Source organism: Vombatus ursinus, unplaced genomic scaffold, assembly GCF_900497805.2.
Source record: "Vombatus ursinus unplaced genomic scaffold, bare-nosed wombat genome assembly UNPS02014781.1, whole genome shotgun sequence".
In the NCBI taxonomy this organism is placed as follows: Eukaryota; Metazoa; Chordata; class Mammalia; order Diprotodontia; family Vombatidae; genus Vombatus; species Vombatus ursinus.
Genome location: NW_020954559.1, coordinates 20,034,714 through 20,055,080, shown reverse-complemented (window position 1 = coordinate 20,055,080; position 20,367 = coordinate 20,034,714). Strand labels below are relative to the sequence as shown.

General features: G+C 39.4%; 1 protein-coding gene across 2 annotated transcripts in view; it reads right to left on the bottom strand.

The window, feature by feature from the left end:
- The window catches only part of LOC114046228 (UDP-glucuronic acid decarboxylase 1), a 148,350-nt gene that overhangs the window by 34,124 nt on the left and 93,859 nt on the right, over positions 1-20,367 (bottom strand). For both annotated transcript variants that reach the window (XM_027866468.1, XM_027866469.1), the window contains exons 7-10: positions 18,377-18,481; positions 16,144-16,203; positions 11,689-11,810; positions 107-226 (exon numbers count right to left, since the gene is read on the bottom strand). In XM_027866468.1, the coding sequence (XP_027722269.1) occupies positions 107-226; positions 11,689-11,810; positions 16,144-16,203; positions 18,377-18,481 (407 nt within the window). The remainder of the gene's footprint in view (positions 1-106; positions 227-11,688; positions 11,811-16,143; positions 16,204-18,376; positions 18,482-20,367) is intronic.

The following is a 20,367-nucleotide window of genomic DNA, read 5'->3' as shown; positions in this document are numbered from 1 at the left end:
TTTCCTCTCTCCAGTGTGGGTTAAATTCCAAATAGAGGCTTTATAGTGATTTAAAAGCTTTAACTTACAAAAGTTCAAAGCGAAGAATAATGTTGCAAATACTTACTGTGAGAGGCTCTCCTTGGAGAGCTTGCAAAATGAAGTTACTGACAACTCGGCCGTCATTCATATGCATCCGTGGCCCAAAAGTATTGAATATTCTAGCAACTCGCACTTCAACCCCTTCCTAAAACGAAGAGAGTGAGAAAAAGCAGTATTATGTTTAACTTTCTCATCTGTATTCTTGGTAAGGGCAAAACAAAAGGAGTAGGGGGACGGAGCACTATCTCTTTCTAGGAACAATAAGATTTATTTTAAATTTTGTTATAGTAAAAAGCCTTATCTAACACACTATCTTCTTTTCTTCGCATATATCCTTCGACACTCTCAAAGGTTTTAAACGTGAAGATAATCAAATCTGACAGCTTTCTTACTCTTCTTAACCTTTCTATTGTTTTAGATACTGTGAACGAGTCTGTCTCCTTCCTTCCCATGTTTTTAAGCATTGCACGTTATAGACAGCTTCTTTACAGGTCCATCAGCTCTCCTACTCGCCCACACATTAACTGTGGTATGCCCTGAGGCTGCCCTGGATTCTCTGTTTATTTCTTTTCTACACCCACTGCAGGGAAATCAACTCACATGGCTTAATAATCACCTGGATATCTTTTGGATCTATATCTCTAGTCCTAAACTTTTCATGCTCTCTCTCCGATTATCTATTTCTAGCCATCAACAGGATAGTTTCTCTTAGGACCATTACCTAAAATAGAACACATGAATAATACTAACAATCACCATTCACGTTTATGTAATACTTTATGGCCTACAAAATGCTGCCTCCAGATATAAGCTCTATTGTTTGGCATTTATGGCCCTTCCTAACTTGGCCCCTTTCTGTCTTTCCAGTTTTCTTACACATCACTCTCCCACAAACACCCTATGATCTAGCCACACTGGCCTACTTACAGTTTACCCAACACAATAATCTATGGCCCATCTCTTCTCTGTGCCTTTCCACTGGCTGCTCTCCAGGTTGGAATGCTCTGCCTTCTCATTTCATCGTTTGGTTTTCTGACTTACAACTTAGCTCATCATACCTTTGGTAGAAGGCCCTTCTTTCCCCTCCAGCTACTGCTACCTTTCCCCGTCTTGGTTTCTCTTGTTTTCCTTCAGTTCTCAGCTCAAGGGCCATCTTTTACATAAATTCAGGGAAAGTTGGGGTTCAAATCCAGCCTCTGACACATGTTCACTGAGTAATCTTTGGAAAATGATTTAACCTCTCACTGCCCCAGGTAATTCTCTGAAGACTATAAGTTGCTAAACATTTATTGATCTGCATGGGTAAATGGAGTTTACTCATTGTAGTTCCCTACACAAATGAAATTACAGGTCTTGTATCTATCACACTCACATATGTGTATATATATGTAGCATAAACACACAGGCATGTGTGCATGTATGTATAGCAAACCATTCCAGTATCTTTGCCAAGAAAACCCCAAATGGTGTTATGTAGAGTTGGACATGACTAAAAACAAACAACTGAACACACACAAATGCATATGCATATATAAAATATCACCACTTTTAATCACTATTTTACAGAAGTTACAAGAGGTTAAGCGATTTCCCCAAAGTTGCATTATTATAAGTGGTAAATTCAGCACATGAAACCAAGCTTTTTCTGGCTTTCAGGTCAATGCTCTTTCTACTTCCTCCAACTCATTAGCTTCTCTAAACACATCGCCCTTCCCAGATTCTGGAAGATCAAAAGCACTAGTGTCCTCTTGGCCTGTGCTTACCTATTATTCCTGGGGTCATCTTAGACTTCTTTCTGTTTAATAGCACCAAGTTTATATTACTAATACCACTTTATATGTGCCTAGTACTTTAGAGTTTCAAAGTGCTCTCTTATAAATCATCTTACGATTCTTACAGCAAGGCAGGGACACTCATGTTGCAAATGAGTAAGATAAGGCCCAGGGGGCAGCTAGGTGGCGCAGTGGATAGAGCACCAGCCCTGGAGTCATGAGGACCTGAGTTCAAATCTGGCCTCAGACCAAAAACGTGATACTTCCTAGCTGTGTGACCCTGGGCAAGTCACTTAACTCCAACTGCCAAAAAAATTAAAAAAATAAAAAAGTGACATGCCCAGGGACACATCTTTAAGAAGTAAAAGAGTTGGGAGTGATGTCCAATAAACCTGGTCCAATGTTCTTTGCTATCCTCCACTACCTTAGCAATTATTCAGATCTACATCTTTCTCTTAATTTCCATGACCATAACTCTAGCCCAAGCCCTAACCACCTCATGCATAGCCTCTTTTCCCTACTCTTTGCTGATATAAAGTTCCCCAGTACTACCTGGTTTAGAAGAGTACCAGGACCCAAGAACAAAGTGCTTAGCACTGTCTCTGCTAGCCTCCCCGGCCGTAGCTATTGCTTGCTCCAAGGTGTGGGAGGCAATACTCTTATATATGTTAAAGGACAGCCTGCATCCCTGCCCCAGGCCCCCAGAAAGAGGAATTTGGCTGTAAAACTCATCTAGGTTCTCTCTCTTCCTTGGCATGCCTGGGATAAGTGGTGAACTTGATACATATTTGCTGAATACATGCATTTTAGTAGGATTTTCCTGGCTGAAGAAGAAGCTGCTAATTCAGATTGGGCTTTCTTCCTTGTCCTCTCCAGACTCCTTCTAGTTCACTTCTAGGATAGAGGCTCACTCAGCTATCAAGCTTGGAAATCCCAATCTACAGGGGCTCCATCCTCCTTTGCCTTTTCCCTCACCTCTTTTTCTATTCTGACATAGAGCTTCAGAAAGTTTCCTCTGGGGGCAGCTAGATGGCACAGTGGATAGAGCACCAGCTCTCAAGTCAGAAGGACCTGAGTTCAAATCAGGCCTCAGACCAAACACTAGTTGTGTGACCCTGGGCTTAACTCCAATTGCCTAAAAAAAAAAGAAAAAAGTTTCCTCTGGTAACCTTGAGCAGTAACCCCAGGGGCATCTATCCAAGAGTGGACCCCTAGGACCAAATAAAATAACAATTTGGGAAGCGGGGGGGGGGGTACTTCTTCTGGGGATCCCTACCCAGCTCAGGGATGCAGGGGAGACTAACTGGGTTTGACAGTCAGGTTCCTCTCTCTGAGAGATTGTAAGGAGGCCGGCAGTCCTTTGAAGCAATTGGGAAGGCCGTTTTCCTTACCTTGTGGAACTCCAGGTGCAGCCAGCAACAGCAGCAGCAAGGGAGTCTAACACAGCCAGATAGCTGTGCGTGGGATGGTGAAGAAGCTGCTGATACTATTTCTGTTGTTTCTGAAGAGCCAGCAAGGCTTAAGCTGTGACTACAGAGCTAAGAGGACAACTGTTGGCAGCACCCAGTTTTTACACAAAGCAGACTTGGGGGAAAAGGTCTAGCCTACATATGGATGAGAGATGGTACCTTCACGACTAAAATGTTCTTGAAAGCACAATGAAAAGGTCTCTAGACAAAGTTTCATTACACCCTGCTGGCTAAGGTTTTTAATTTTGGGCAAGTTACTTCTTTCTAGGCCTCGGTTTCTTCATCCATAAAAATGGCTGGAGTGGAGGAAAAAAGTGGAAACAGGGCTGAAAGTGGAGTCATAGCACTTGCCTAAAATAGAATCCAAATTCTGCCCCTCACTACCTGAGTGACCTTGGGCAAGTGAGAGCTATGGTTCCTACCTGTAAAATGAAAAGATTAAACTAAATTACCTCTAAGACTCCTCCAAGTCCTATGTTATATATACCCTGCCTGTAGGTGCTGTTACTATTTCCTTTCTCCAGGTTAAAAAAAAAAAGGAACCATGAGGTTAAATGACTTGGGTAAAGTGACACAGGTCCTGCAGCAGTATTCAAACTCAGGTCTTTCTGATTCCAAGTCCAGCACTTTATTCACTATAATATGCAGCTTCCCTATCAATTTAACAAACAAAAATCCACATTGTTTTTTTTTCAGAGACTGCATAAATTTCAGCCTAAAGCCCAGGCAGTATTACAAATTTTTAGAGTTTTAGTTTATGAAGTTTTAAAGTCCTTGTGTTTATTGTATTTCTTCCCTTAGATTGTAAACTCCTTGAAAGCCAAGACCTTAAAGCTACTTAAAAAAAATCTCTCTATTTATTTATACACACACACACACACACACGCACACATACACACACTCTTCACAGCACAGAATATACTGTTGTCTTGCTGGGTACTCAAATGTTGATGACTAAGGCTTGTGGTTTTATTTGTAGCCTAGAAACAAATAAACTCTTTCCCTACTGAACAAGTCAGAGAAGATATAAAAAAGGGGCTAGAGATGGTGATCTCAATAGAAAATAACTCAAAAGTCACCAACTTCAGTTTTATTAATAGAACGGGGGAAGGATACACAGAAATGGGCAGTGAACGCAGCTTTATTCTAGGAATAGAATATAAAATCTCAGCAAGTTTACACAAATCAAACCAGTGTGCCTGACAGAATAAAAGTCATACCAAGCTCCTGTGAAGTCTGCAACAAATCAAGCTTAGCACTGTTACAGGCTCCTGGATCTACAGCTAGAAAGGATGTCAGAGGCCACGTGGGCGAACATTTTCATTTTTTTTTTATAGATGAGGAAACTGAGGTCCAAGGTCACAAAAGTATTCCCTTCCCATCACAGTCCAGGGATTTAGGGAAGGGAGAGAGACTAGATGGGTTTTTACAGTCAGATTCCTCTCTCTGAGAGACTGCAGTAGGGAGGCAAGCAGTCCCTTGAAGCAACTGAGATTTGAACTCAGGTCCTATCATTCAGAATGAGAATGGAACTCACGTCTTCCTGATTCTTAGTCTAGCATTCTAGTCCACTATATCACCTAGCTTTATGAATGTTATCATAACTACCCAAGAAATTCTTCAAAGCATATTGCCTAGTGATAAATATTTCCTAATAATAAATCACATTTATAGGCCAATTTACTACATTCACTAGTAGATGTTGCCTTATATGAAAAATTCATCACTGCACAGCCAACCTGGTTGGATAGACTGAATTAAGTTAGGCTGGTTCTCTATATAGGCACATTCTAAGTCTTTTCAACTTGAAAGGCCCTGTCAGAGTTTGCATTCCACTGCCACAGCCTTCTAAGGCCCAAGGTCATCTCCACACTATGATAAGACTTGAGAGGAAGATGTCAGGGCATAGTCTCAAACTTACTGTTACCAAACCTTACTACTACTACCACCACCATCACTACCACCACCACTACTGCTACTACTACTACTACTACTACTACTACTACCACCACCACCACCACCACCACCACCACCACTCTGCTAGGCAAAGGGTTTTACATGTTATTTCATTTGATCCTCACAACAAACCTGGGAGGTAGGTGCTATTATGCTCCCCATTTTCTTAAGAGAAAGAGCTTAAGTGATTTGTCCAGGGTTACACAGCTAGTAAGTGTCTGCAGGAGGATTTGAATTCAAGTCTACCTAACTCTAAGTCTAATACTCTATCCACTGCACCATCTAACTGACTGACAGAAAAAAAAATCTTCAAAAATAAAAGAACATTTCCCCTTTTTGGCCTCTGTTCTCTCTGGAGAAGGATAGGGCCTAAAGTAGAGGAGGCTGAATCCTTCAGTGAGCTCTGAGACTTAAGAAACAGGTGACTGCGGTCTTGCCTTAACCTCATGTTATTGTGATACTCTCTGGTCCTCATTCTTCCTCAAGGACAGGAGGCAAGGAGATCAGCACTTTAAGGATAGTTGTTGTCGCTGAGTAGTTTTTCAGTCACGTCCAACTCTTTGTGGCCCCATTTGAGGTTTTCTTGACAAAGACACTGGAGTGGTTTGACATTTCCTTCTCCAGTTCATTTTACAGGTGAGGAAACTGAGGCAAACAGGGTTAAGTGACTTACCCAGGGTCACACAGCTAGTAAGTATCTGAGGCCAGATCTCAACTCAGGAAGATGAGTCTTCCTGAATCCATGCCCAGGACTGTCTAACTGCCCTATACATCAAGACCAGTGGGCTTTTTAAAATTTTGATTTAAGATTCTAAAATGGCAAATCTCTTTTCAACAGGTGTAGTAGAATCAGCTTGGTTTTTCTGAGAATGCAGGCTTTCAGAGGAACATTTTATCACTGAGGTTAGAACATCTCAATATTAAATTCTATATGTGGAACAGAAATACAGGCCTGAAGCTGCCTCATATTTCCTGTCCATTTAAAATCTCTTGAACTTATTATGTCAAGAAGAGCCCAGATTTTCAGGGCTCAGTTTGGAAACCATTTAACCTCAAAACTATCTTCCTAGTTTCTACTCACTCAAATTAGAATCTTCCCTCTGAATGGCCTGGTGACTTCAATGCATTTTTCTCATCTTCTCTGCTCTACCAATTTGATTTTCTGAGTTTAAGAGATTATCCCCTCTTTTTAAAGAACAATATTTATTGATAACTTTTTATTTTCACATCACTTATATTTCCTATTGTATCCTTCCCTGTACCCTCTCCCAGAGGGTCACCCCTAATAAGAATAAAGAGAAAAAAAATTCCGTAAAACTAATCAATATACTAAAAAAGCAGGACATTTTATGTAGAAAATAAAAAAAAGATTTTCATTTACAATATTATTTTACTGGCATAAATTTAAGTTAAAAAAACTTCTAATAATTGCTTTAATTAAAAAAAAAAGAAAAGAAAAATGATTTAAGAAAAAACAAAATGACCCGCCCCCAAAGTGTTATTTTTGTTTTAGCTCAATGGTTAGGGAGTGGTAGTGTTTAGGAAGTCAAGACTACAGGTTGGATGCCAGGTGGATTAGTTACATTCATAAAGCGGGAATGTGTTTCCAGGCCACCAGATATACCCATGGGCTGTGGGGTCACCAGAAGAAATGACTGGGTAGGTAAAGGTAATAATGATGATATAACGATAACAACAGCCAGAATTTATATAGCACTTTAAGGTTTGCAAGTACTTTATAATTATCTAATTTTAAGCTCACAATAACCCTGGGAGGTAGTTACTATTTATTATCCTCATTATTTACAGATGAGGAAACTGAGGCAGAGAGAAGTTAAGTGATCTGGCCAGGGTAACACAGTAAGCGTCTGAAGCAGGAATGGAACTCACATCTTCCTGATTCTTAGTCTAGCATTCTAGTCCACTATATCACCTAGCTTTATGAATGTTATCATAACTACCCAAGAAATTCTTCAAAGCATATCGCCTAGTGATAAATATTTCCTAATAATAAATCACATTTATAGGCCAATTTAAAGCAGTAAAACCCATTTCTTAGAACTCTTGGAATTAATTCTATAATGCTGAGCTGACAACTCTATTCAATTTTTCCTTGTTGTTTCTCAATTCTAAACCTTCTGGCAAAAATAAATGAAAAAAAAAATCAAAACCTAACTACTCCAGAATCATACCTCAAAACCTATGTTCTACAGTGGCAAACCCCCTACTGACTACAACGCTGGTAAATTTGAGTCTATAAGTCAGTAATTCAGGAGGCTCACAGCTGAATCACTGTTACTAATAACTAGCTTTCACTTTTGGGTTCTGTGGCTACGTACCATTGTGGGGATAAGATGAGTCACTGGCATCTCACTCCAGACATCACTTTTTTTTTTATTTAATCAAGGGAAAAATAAATAAATAGTCAATGTCTGAAAGAAGGGTATGCAATTGTCAGGTCACCCAGAAAAACAGCAACTTGAAAATAAGATGGACAATTAGTCTTCCCCATAGCGCTGATACACATAACTTCAGGGACGCTTATTCTATCAAGTAAACTTTCTAAAACTGTTCCTGCCCTTCCTTCAGATTGTCACTTATTGGTTAAGTTTCTTGTAGTGGATGTAACTCTTATGAAAAAGTCAAGGGGAAACAAAAAGCCAATTAGCTATAAGGGATACAATTTTGGCTTCTGAAAGAGATTGAAAAAATTAGGTCTTTCAGAATAGTAACTACACTTTGATGATGTTTGGCCAAGACGATATGGGGAGATTTCGGTATCCTCCTTCCCATGCCTACTGCTCCCAATTGAATATAGGCACATGCAGCAGATCTGGGTGAGCTGAGATAAGCCATAATAACTTGTAACATAGTTAGCCTAAGCTAACTTAAATTCACTCATTTAATAAGTATTTTTAAATACTTACTATATGCCAGGCACTGTCCTAGGTACTGGGGTTATAAAGGCAAAGAAATAAAAATATTTCTGCCACACAAGCAGCTTACATTCTAATGGGGGGGAGGGCAATAAGTAAATATGAAATATAACAGAAGTAGATTGAGATGTGTAAATTTTTTTGACATATTCAATGCAGGAATGTGCTTTGCTCGACTATGCGTATTCAAAAAACAAAACAAGTTTTATCTTTCCTTTTTTTCAATGAGAGGGCAGAAGAACACAGGAGAGAGAGAAGGTGGATTTTTATACATGGAAACAAACTTAAAAAACTGAAAACAAATTTTTAAATAAACCCTAAATATAACAGGGCATTTTGGGGGAGAGGGGGCAGAGAAAAAAAAACTATTAACTGAAAATATCAAAGCATATCAGCCAGCTCTAAATTAGCAACTGGGAGGAAGGAGGGGATCAGAAAAGGCCTTGTTCAGAAGAAAGCCCAATGGGTAACATGGCTGGTCTTCTTGACAGAAAGAACTGCAGATTGTCTCATCTTGGGTTTGTTTAAAGTAAAGCAGCCCTGTACATCATTTAGAGGGTTCTACAATAAAACAAGGGCTTGTGTCCTGGCAGAGATAGCAGCCGAAGAGGGTCCCCATGTACAAATGACATGCCTATGCTTCAGAATAATCCAGAGATGTGAGAACTGGACATCTAGAACAAAAAAGCTCCAATGACAATTGGTTTACCACTGAACTAGTGCTTCTTTCTTGATCTTTTTTTCTTTAAACTGAAGTCATCACGACCTACGGAACGCTTTCACCTTTCACCTATCATCAGATGAACACTTTCTGTGTTCTAAGTCTAAGACTAGAACAAGGGCCAAAAATAACCTAGTAGAGGAGCCAGCCACTGCCTTTTTGATTAAAACTTCAATGCTAAGAGTAGCAGATGGTATTTCCAGGGCAACTTTGTTATGAATATGCAGGCTATGGGCCAGTTACTCTGGGGATAGTCAAAATTATTGTGGCTGCCACACATAGACGATTCTGATTTCTTTAGATGTTAGGTACATTCTAAATCCCTACCCTACCCCTTCCACACACACACACACACACACACACACACACACACACGCACACTGAACACATGCCTCATTACTCTGCAATGACCTAATTCAGATGTTCTAGGCAAACGTGTAGGGGAGTGAGAGGCAAGAGTCTAGCAACAGCTCTGGCCATAACTACAGTATCCATGTAGTTATGATAGATACGTTATCCATTATCATGGATATGACACTATCCAGGAGACTTTGGGAAAAATAATTTTTTCTCACTAAGCCTGTTTCTTAAACTATCCATAATTACAGTAGCCATGAGACCTTGGGGAAAGATTGTTTCTTCATCTATATAGTTGGGGGTGGGGTGATGGGGGGGAGGGAGGTCAGACTAGATAGCCAATCTAATTCAATAAGCATTTATTCCTTTTTGTTTTGTTTTTTGGTGAGGCAACTGGGGTTAAGTGACTTGCCCAGAGTCACACATCTAGTGAGTGTTATATGTCTGAGGTCACATTTGAACTCAGGTCCTCCTGACTCAGGGCTGGTGCTCTATCCACTGCGCCACCTAGCTATCCCGCAATAAGCATTTATTAAGAGCCTAATCTGTCTAAGTTAGGTGGTATAGTTGAAAGAATGCCAGGCCTGGAGTCAGGAAGATTCATCAGACCTCAGACACTTACTAGCTGTGTGACCCTGGGGCAAGTTACTTAACCTTGTTTGTCTCAATCTCCTCATCTATAAAATGAGCTAGAGAAGGAAATGGCAAACCACTTCAATATCTTTGCCAAGAAAACCCCAAATGAGGTCATAAAGAATTGGGCATGACTGAAAAACAAATCAACAACATGTATAAGGTACTAGAGATATGAAGACAAAAATGAAATTACTCCTGCCCTCAAGGATCTGCCATTCTATTGCAGGGAAATACAGCATGTACTCAGGTAAGTAAATAAAAAATACCTGCAAAGTAATTTTGAAGGGGATGGGGTGTGTAGGAGAGTAAGAATCTCTACAGTCTCTCCCAGCCTTAATATTCTGGGATACTGAGGTAAGATAATTTGAATCTGAAGAATCATTGAGCAAGGTAACAACATAATCAATAATGATAGTAAATGACATTTATGGGTATAGGGGCCGGACCTGTGGGTTGTTTTTTATTTGTTTAGGGTTCCCCGCCCCCCACTGCAGTACCCTGAGGGCAGCTTGTGTTTAGTTTTTTGTGTTTGTATCCCCAGTACTCACCACAGTACCCTGTATATGTTAGGTGTTAAATAACTATCTGCTGAATTAAACTGGCAAAAAAAAAAAAACCAATCAAGTGCATCCTATGTGCCAGGCACTGTGCTAAGTGCTGGGCATACAAACAACAGGTCAGTTCTCTTAAATCTCTTTCAACCTTAAATCTATCCTCCTATGAAGAGTCAATTCATTCTGGCCCAAAAGTTTAGTGTCGTTGTCTAAATACCAATCTCCAAGGGGTATAAACAATCACAATGCTTCATCTATCTTTAATCTGATATGTCTGGAAGTACCTTTTGAGGCAAGATTCACTCATTGTAAAGAGGTTTCTGAGATGAAAAAAAATGTGTATAAAAAAGGAAATAAAGCTACATAATTTGGATTTGAGATTTCTCTGCATACACTCATTTGGCATTACCTACCAGGCTGTATAGCATCAATGGTAAAAGGTGCAAGCATGCCAATGAGTTCTGGTTCTAAGTAACAACATCAAGGGAAGACACTTCAGCCCCAAGGCTATAAACAACTATTCAGAGCTCTGAAACTCGAGTGAGACTGTTGGCATCAAAGCAAATTTCAAAGACATGGAGGAGGCTAAGGAAGGGCATAAGGCTTGGAAGGCGAGGAAGCCAGCACATCCCATTCACAAAAGCCCGCAGTTTGCTGCTGCGATTCTCAAGCACTCTGTAACCCGATTAGACTCGGCTGGCTATGAAGGGGCAAGTGAAAACACACAAAAAAATTTACAAAGTTCATCTGACATACTTTCCCAGTTCTCACCTTAACATCTAGGTTCATTAGAAAAAAAAAATCCACGTTTCCTTTTGATCACATTCAAAGGGACAAAGGAATAGCTCATTTCTCCCAAAGTCTGGGAAAGGTGCAGGCATATTAAATAAATAAATAAACAGATGAATAAATAAATAAATAAAGACACCCACCACCTTTGCAGTCCCAGCCCATTAAATATGATGAACGAAAGTCACAGGGGGAAAAATAATGTTTCAAAACTGATCAGGAGAACCCATAGCATTCAAATACCAACATGAAAAAACACCTTTTCTACCACAGACGAAATTCATATCACGTGTTCACCCCCAGAAGATCAGTTTCTTAAACTAAACATGATGTAAATGATACACACTTAGTAAATAAAATAAATACCAAATGAATAAAACAAGTATTAAAAAGTACTGTGGAAAACCAAGGGCATACCTGCTTCATGTAGGCATAACACATGGTCTCCGCCACACGCTTTCCTTCATCATAACAAGCTCTAGGTCCAATTGGATTTACATGCCCCCAGTAATCTTCACTCTGGGGATGGACTTCTGGATCTATTGGAGAAAAATATAGGACTAGTTTTTCTTGCTCCTCATTTCAAGGCAAATTCACATTGAAAAGGGGAGAATGTGGAAGATGACCAAGGTATTACATTTTTATATTGAAACTGATTTGAAGTATAAGGAAGACATAAGCAGGATTAGAATATTGGAGGAATAGGATAGTGCAAACAAGTTTAGGGTGGTCTAGTAAGAACTCCTTCCCCTTGGATACAATTTCTACATTCCGGAATGTGGGTAAATGTGTGAAATATTTTAATGGGGACCTGAAGTAAATTATTTCATAAAAGGTTTTTTTTCTTTTGTTTTGGGTAACATGAATAATCATGCCCTAATTTATTCATCTTGTATACTTGATTTTGTATATTTTTCTATGCTTTTCACTCTTCTAAAAGCTCTGCCAAGAAAGCTAAACTTCTATGTGAGAATAAATAATCACAAATGCTATGTTTTTCATGGAGTTTAATTTCCATCTAAAATGATCACATAAAAAAAATTTTCTGATGTCTTTGTGTTCAAGACCTACTCAAAGGTAGTTATCTACAAGTATAATGTAAAGAATGCTGGACTTGGAATCAGAAGATCAGAGTTCGAGTTACAGTGTCTCCACTTGCTATTTGTATGCTGTTAGCCAAACTAGCTTGAGTCTCAGTTTCTTAACTGGTAAATGGGAATAAAATAAAACAAAAATGAAAACAAATTTGCAATCTTCCTTGTCAGGGCATCATGAGACTCAAATCGGAATGAATGTAAAAATGTTCTGATGCATGTCAGAAGGAAACCAAAAACCAGCCCTCAGTAACAACTGATGCTTGAACAATCATCAATGTACCATATATCAAATATTAAGAGAGACTATGTTATTATTTATATTATTTATTTAGATGGACAGGAAAACATTAAAGACACTTATTGAGGGGGTATCATTGGAGCACAAAAGAACACCTAGGGACAAGTTTTTCATTCCACAATTAAATACCAATTATAACCTTTGAATACATCAGGGGAAAACACAATGTCATAACACTAAGGTACAAATCAGATCTTACCCCTACGAAATAAGTTTTCATAGAGAGAAAGGACTCCATGTATAGGAAACAAAACAGGAACAATTTTAGTTGGTTTCTCAGAAGGATGAAGACAAACACAATTATGCTGAAGGCCTGGCCTACCTGTACAGAATAGCCCTCATGTATCATGCAGTAGGAGCCAATTAATTCTATCATTGGCATCAATGTCAGAAAAGTTCCTGGTGAAAGGTATCTGTGCATCCCAGAATAACCAAGTAGTAAAAGATCATGTTACAAAGAACAATCCCAAGTACCTGAGGAATATTTCCTCGTGTACTCAAGATTTCTCTATTCCAGATAAATGCTGCCAACATGAAAGATTCATTTACAAGATAGTTTTCCATGTTATTTATGGTTCAAATAAAGGTTTACAAGCAAAGGAGCACATGGCCACATAAAGATCTCAAAACAACAGTCTTATCTAGCTTTCTGAGATACTACATACAAAAGATATACTATACATAATATTTAGGAAAGCTTTTTTTTTTTTAAATTAAGTATGAAATGGAACAGCTGGTGAATTTTAGAAAATGTATTGCTTCCATAATCTCATGGAAAACAAACTCCCATCAAATATGCTATTCAAGTGAAAAGGGAAGGTGGGGAACATGGGCTTTGTGAGGATGCTATCTTGGATAGGACAAGGGAGGTCCCTTCATATTTTAATCTTTTAAGACAGTGCTCAGCCCATGCGACATACTAGCTTGGAATGAAGAGCACAGTCCTTGAACACGGGGTTTTAAGATATCTTGTTGCCTTTGAGGCTGAGGAAGAAAACACCTGACAATTTAAAGGGAGAGCAGTCAGTCATTTCTGCATTTGTCCAAACAGGACAGGCGATGTTTCAACGTTTCTTCACAGATGAGAAGGGAAGAAGGAAAGATAAAATAAGGGCAAGGTGAGAAAAGGTATATGAGTGAAGACAGAACATTTCAGGGTCTCATCTGTGCCATAAATTCCCAAGAAGCAAATCAAGAAAGAATTGGGGTATGATTTCCTTAAGCCTCTGAGAAAAAGCTAAGAATGTTCTTTCTCTGGGTTTTAAAACAATAAAAATATACACAGACTTGATTTTTGGGGGGTGGGGTAGGTGGATTACTGTTTAGGTAGCAAAGGTCTTACACATCCCAGATTTCATCCCAGACGTACCCTGGATTTCCTTATCTTCTCCCCATGTAGCATCTGTATAGTTTCTCAATACATCGTCCAGAGTAGCACCATGACATACATACCGCAGACTTTCAGTCTCACACTAAACCTAAACTGAATTGCTTCTGATATTCAATACCCTGCACGTATGCAGTGCTTAATGTGAATATTTTGCAATGCCATGATATCAATGGTGTGGGTCTTCCATCCACTGATGCAGGTTGCACTCCTCTATACGCTAGGAAATAAACTCTTTGTGAGTTGTTATGGTCAAAATAATTCATCACCTTTGAAACTAACATAGTGATGAGCCGCTCTAAATAGCTAATCTGGTCCCTGGATGACAGACACACAGTCTGTTGCTAGGTTCATACCTGAAACCCTTCCAGCTTAGGAGAAGCAGTTAAATGCTTTCCCCTGATGTACCCTTTGGGAACCCAGGGTCACTTCCACACACATAACGAGGAGACATCAGTGGAGGACAGAATGGAGAATAATTTTACTCTGATAGTCTTTCTATTACATATATTACTGTTGTGACAATGGTAGGCCTGGGGAAATATTGATGAGAATGCTGCTAGAGGGTAAAATAGTTTTACGAGAGAGATTTTTGGGATATGCAATCTATGGAAGGTTCTTTTGGACATCTTAGAGCACATAAGGGGCAGCTAGGTGGCACAGCAGATAGAGTGCTGGGGAGCAAGTCAAGAGTCAGGAAGACTCATCTTCCTGAGTTCAAGTCTGGCCTCAGACACCTACTAGCTGTGTGACCCTGGGCAAGTCACTTAACTTTGTTTGTCTCAGTTTCCTCATCTGTAAAATGAGCTGGAGAAGGAAATAGTAAACCACTCCAGCATCTCTGCCAAGAAAATCCAAATGGGGTCAGGAAGAGTCAGATATGACTGAAACAAATGAACAACAGGAAACACTTTTTAAAAGCAGTTGATTTATTTCTCCTTGGAGCTGAGTTTTAATTCTTCCTCCTCTGCCAAAATCAATCAAACAATCAATTGTTCATTTATGGAAAAAGAACATTTTAGGAAAAGATGCTGAGAAAAGAGATGTACTGGACCCAGGGATGTGGTAGGTGCTAGTGAAGTCCAAAATAAGGGAGAAAGGAATACTTTGTATTCCTCTGTATGGCAGGAAATTGGAAGGACAAAGTCAATATTAAGGCTGGGAAGGTGAAGGCATTAGGCTTCTGGATAAAATGATGCTGACTATTGTCCGGTCCATGCCAATGCCCACTGGTTAAAAGGCTACTAAGAGAGACAAAGCGGAGTCAGATTCATTGCCTGAAAATGGATCCAGGTTCTCCCATTCTACTCATGAAGGTGATTTTTAAGGGCTAATCCCCACTATTTTTAGGTTCTCACTCAACAAGTAAAGACATTCAACCTGTCCATTCTGTTTCTCTTTGGGTCTCCTCTTTTCTTTATCTTTTTTACTGCATTCCAGAATTCAGTCAAAGCAACAATAAAAGGGTACAAGTAGGGAGAGTTAGGGGATAGATGTAATAAGAAAAGGGTGCAGCAGGAGAAGAGAGACTTAGAGATAAAGGATTCCTGAGAAGCTGTGGGCATAAACATTCTCCTGCTTTCCATCCCACAGCAGGCTCCGTGCTCATCCAGGCCCTTGGGGATGGTGAAATCTACACTGGGGATAGTCTAGCAGACCCATTTTTAAATCAGGCCCTTTCTGGCCGCAAGACAAATTTTTTTTTAAGGCAATTGGGGTTAAGTGACTTGCCCAGGGTCACACAGCTAGTAAGTGTCAAGTGTTTGGTCCGAGACCGGATTTGAACTCAGGTCCTCCTGACTTCAGGGCCAGTGCTCCATCCACCGCGCCACCTAGCTGCCCCCTGCAGCAAGACTATTTCTGGAGTGACTGTTAAACCTTCAAAGCCTCTTATCTATTTACCAAATAAATGCTTACTTATCTGTGACCAATGATAACACTGATAAAACAGTAATAGAAAATGCAGGTTCCATCCTTCTGAAATGAAATTTTAGAGTTCCACCTTAGCATTCTCCTACCAAAGTTTTTATAAAGTTCTGGTGGGGGGATGGCCCCCATTAACCCCAAGTGACAAGTTGCCACTGCCTTACCTCCGTATACTTCCGAGGTGGAGGCCAGAAGAAGACGTGCTCCAACACGTTTCGCCAATCCTACAAATGTGAACATGTAAAAGGATCACTATGGATTTTGACATGACAGGGCAGGATACCCACTCTAGAAACATTAAAATAAGCATTTTTTATACTGAAATCAAGGAAATGCTGGTCCTATCACAAAGTGCATATATTTCAGTGTCAGGCTGCAAAGAGATCATATAGCCAAATCAAAAAGGTTCCATCTGAAGACAGGGTGGTGGTGGTTCAGTAGAAGTGAAGGCCATGTTGGGAGGGGGCACGCCCTATTTACTAGCCTTGCCTCGGAAGCAAAAACTCTTGTTTATTTATTAATAATTACATCCATCTAGAACTCAATGTCCTGCTCTTGGAAATAACATGTAACCCAATATCAGTGTTGGGATATTAAGGCTCACATTCTTGATGAACAGCTCCTAATTCAGAGGTAACAGTCTTATGCTGCATGCTAGGCTCAGGATGATAATGCACAGAAGAGGCTGGGGCAGCTCTACCATTCCACTATTGAGCAGACAGGGGAGTAGACAGAGGAAATCATGTCATATTCTCTGATCTACCTGGCTCCTGTGGCAGGGGCTGATAACTCCTGCTCAAATTCCTTTTTTCAAACAGAAAGATGAAGTTAAAAAACAAAACAGAACAAAAACTCTTCTCTATTTTCCAAGTGAACTCCATTTCCTGAGTTAGTCATTAAAAAAAAAGCTAGCTTTTTTTTTAGCTGACAAAGTTCTATTTTCTTCTGGCTACACAGGGCGCTGACTTGAAGGGGAAACTCGTTTAGAGAAATCACCAGAAACTCACATTAACTAAACCTAATATAAAAAATTTAATCTTTTATCTAGAGAAATCAAGGTCCGTTTTTCCCTGACTGCTCTTAGCATCCTCCTCACCCTTCCTCTGAAATCAAACCTCACTATTGTAGTACAATGAAAACATTGTTACTTTTTTGAAGCAGAGGGCCTAGGCCCAAATCTAATTCTGCCATTTGCTACCTATGGAACCTTGGGCAAGTCACTTGACCTCATTTGGACTAGAGGACTGGAAATGTATTATGTACTTATATCTGATTTGTCAATACTTTCGTAACTTGTAATTTACCTTTCCCCCCAAATACTTTAATAAAAGAAAACTAGAATTAAGGAATTTTGTTTTGTAGCTACTTAGCAAACCCTAGTTTTTGAAACCTTTTATGTGTTTAAAAACAGAAAAGCATCAGCACCAACAATCCTTCTGTAATAACTTAATTATCTAATAACTAGAACATTAATTCTCTAATAACTTAAATAATATTCATTGATACATTAATAATATAACCAGGCACACTGAGAAGTATATGTGACCTCACAAAAATGCTAACTTCATCTTTCTCCCATAACAAACATCATCAACATCACCATTAAGGGTACTTTACCTCTACTATGAATCCTGTGGCTTAGTCTAGAGTCAGGTAATACAGATCAGTTTCAACCTACCTAACAATCAGACAGTTTCTCCTCCCCCGCTTTAAATAATCCCCATTTAACACCCACACACCCATGGCACTGTGTCAATCTAGATCTGAAGCTCAAAGTCATGAGTGCTTCTTTGTAAATTCTTAAGATGGAAGGCATGGGACTCATTTCTGGCACTGGATAATTTCTCTAATGACCCATGGAATTGTAGAGGGGAAAGCGATGGCTGAGACTACAGGACACCTGTGGAGGCAGCTCCCAAATACAGACACTTGCTTTTAGAATGCTGGCCAGCTGCTCTACCGTAAAAATGGTTACTCAGTGAGAAAGACACTGCAGTAACGTAATGGTCCAGGGACTGCATTAGAACTAAAGAAGTCCTAGCTGATAAGCCAGCAGCCAAGACAGCCAACTACCATGGTATTGGAATGCTCCCTTCCTAAGCTACAACATAAGGGAAGCCATTCCAAGCCTGAGATAAATGACCAGTGCAAGAGCACATGATGTGTATTCATATCTTCTTAAGTAAATACATATTCTTTTTTTTTTTTTTTAAGTGAGGCAATTGGGGTTAAGTGACTTGCCCAGGGTCACACAGCTAGGAAGTATCATATGTCTGAGGCCGCATCTGAACTCAGGTCTTCTTGACTTCAGGGCTGGTACTCTACTCACTGCACCACCTAGCTGCCCCGTACATAAATATTCTTGATAAAAGAAACAAGGAATGAATTTCAACTTACCCAACATATTTAATGTCCCGATTGTGTTGGTCTTCAATGTCTTGATAGGATTGTACATGTAGTTTGGAGGAGAAGCAGGAGATGCTAGATGATAAATCTGGTCCACTATGAGAGACAGAATGATGAAAGCATGATTTCCAGAGACCTATAAAAATCTCAAGATTTTACAACAAAGGCACCATTGAGTTGGTTAATCCCTTTGTCAAGATTGTACTTTCTAATATCTTATTAGTCATAAAAATAACTGTGTTTAGAGTGATATTTTAAACAAGCAAGCAAATGTCACCAACTAAAGATTATTGAATCTGCCAGAGTTTTAAAAGCCTTGTTTTTCTGAAATTGAAGCCAAATGGATAATTTGGGGGTTTTCTGATTGAGTAATCTTAAAGCCAGGTGAGGAGAAGTGCTTGAAACAGAAAGAACACTGATTTTCCAGGCACAGTAATGGTCACTTGTATATAAAGGAAAGTGTGTTTTCAATTTGTGAAGAAAAAGGGACAAGCAAAAAGACATAAAAAGGAAAAAAAATAGTCTTTTATTTAATTTAAATGGATTCTGTACATGAAAGGGGAGACTTTGAGATCACTGTTGGGAGATAGGATGACTTGCAAAACTATAAATGCTAAGGCTATTTTAATTCTGATGTTTTCTACCGTTTTATTTGCTTTGTATCCTATCAGTTTATTGCTAAAATAAATCACCCACTACCAAGGATCAGAAGTAATTCCTAGCACATATCAGCTAGGATTTTGCTGACCAAATTTCTTTGAGTGTGTATAATGACATTGATACAAATATCTTTATATGATGTATTCCTTCAACAACAGTGGCATCTGATTCAAATCGAAAGGAATCCCCACTGCCACATGATGACTTAGAAAACCACAAATTAATATTATCTGTGTTGTATTATATTTTCATATAGTTTGTTCAACATTTCCCAGTTAACATTTTAGTCTAGTTCCTGGAGGCACTTGGAAGCTTTGCTGGCTAGTTTCAGCAGCAGACTGTGAGTTTGACACCTCTGATCTTTCCCTATTTCCACTAACTGCATCACCATTTCTCACTCTCTTATAACATCAGAAGTATCTTGGGTTCTGCTTTCTCCTTCACTCCTTATTACCCCTTACTGATATCTGTGAACTCTTTCACAATCTCTCAAATCTATTCCTCACCTCTCCCCCCTCCAGACCCCACCAATCATCACCTCTTGAGTCAAACCTCTCAATATTTCACCCCTGGACTATGCAACCCTAACTGGCCCACCTGCCTCTAGTCTTTCTCTTCTAATATTCATCTTAAATAACACTACCAAATTAGGCCTCCCAAGGCACAGCATAGCTCTGATCAAATTACTTCAAAATCACAGACTCAGAGGTGGAAGGGACTCTGAAAGGTCATCTAGTCCAACAACCCCTCCCTCCTCACTTTGCTGATGAGGAAACTGGTCCATAGAAATTAAGATAGCAAGTAGCAGGGCCAAAATTTGAACTCAGGTCCTCCAACTACAAAGCCAGAGTTTCTTCCATTGCACCAAGGCTCCCTACTGCTATAATGAATAAAGGTCCAAACATTTTAGGCTTGTGCTTACGGCTATGCTACCTTGTCGGTTTACCTTTCTAAACTCTAAACACTGCTACCCCTGACCCTTTGCCATTCCACAAAGAGAAGTCTCAGGCTTTCCTACTCCTGCTCCTCATCACCTCCATCTCATCTACCCCTGTTTCTTCCAATTGCTCTATTACTTTCAGGTTACAATATACAGTATGTCTCCAAAGTCTTACTGCAGTTTTAATACATTAAAATTTAAAACTGCACTAAGACTTTGGGGATGCCCTGTAGAAATGGCAATTTCCATGAAAAGAAAAATGACATTAAATTCACTGAAACATATTCACCTTCTCTCCCTCTTTCCCTCACATAATAATCAACTAAAAAATCACAACCTACTTCTAAAAATACTCTTAATCTCTGAAATTGCTTTGCAAATA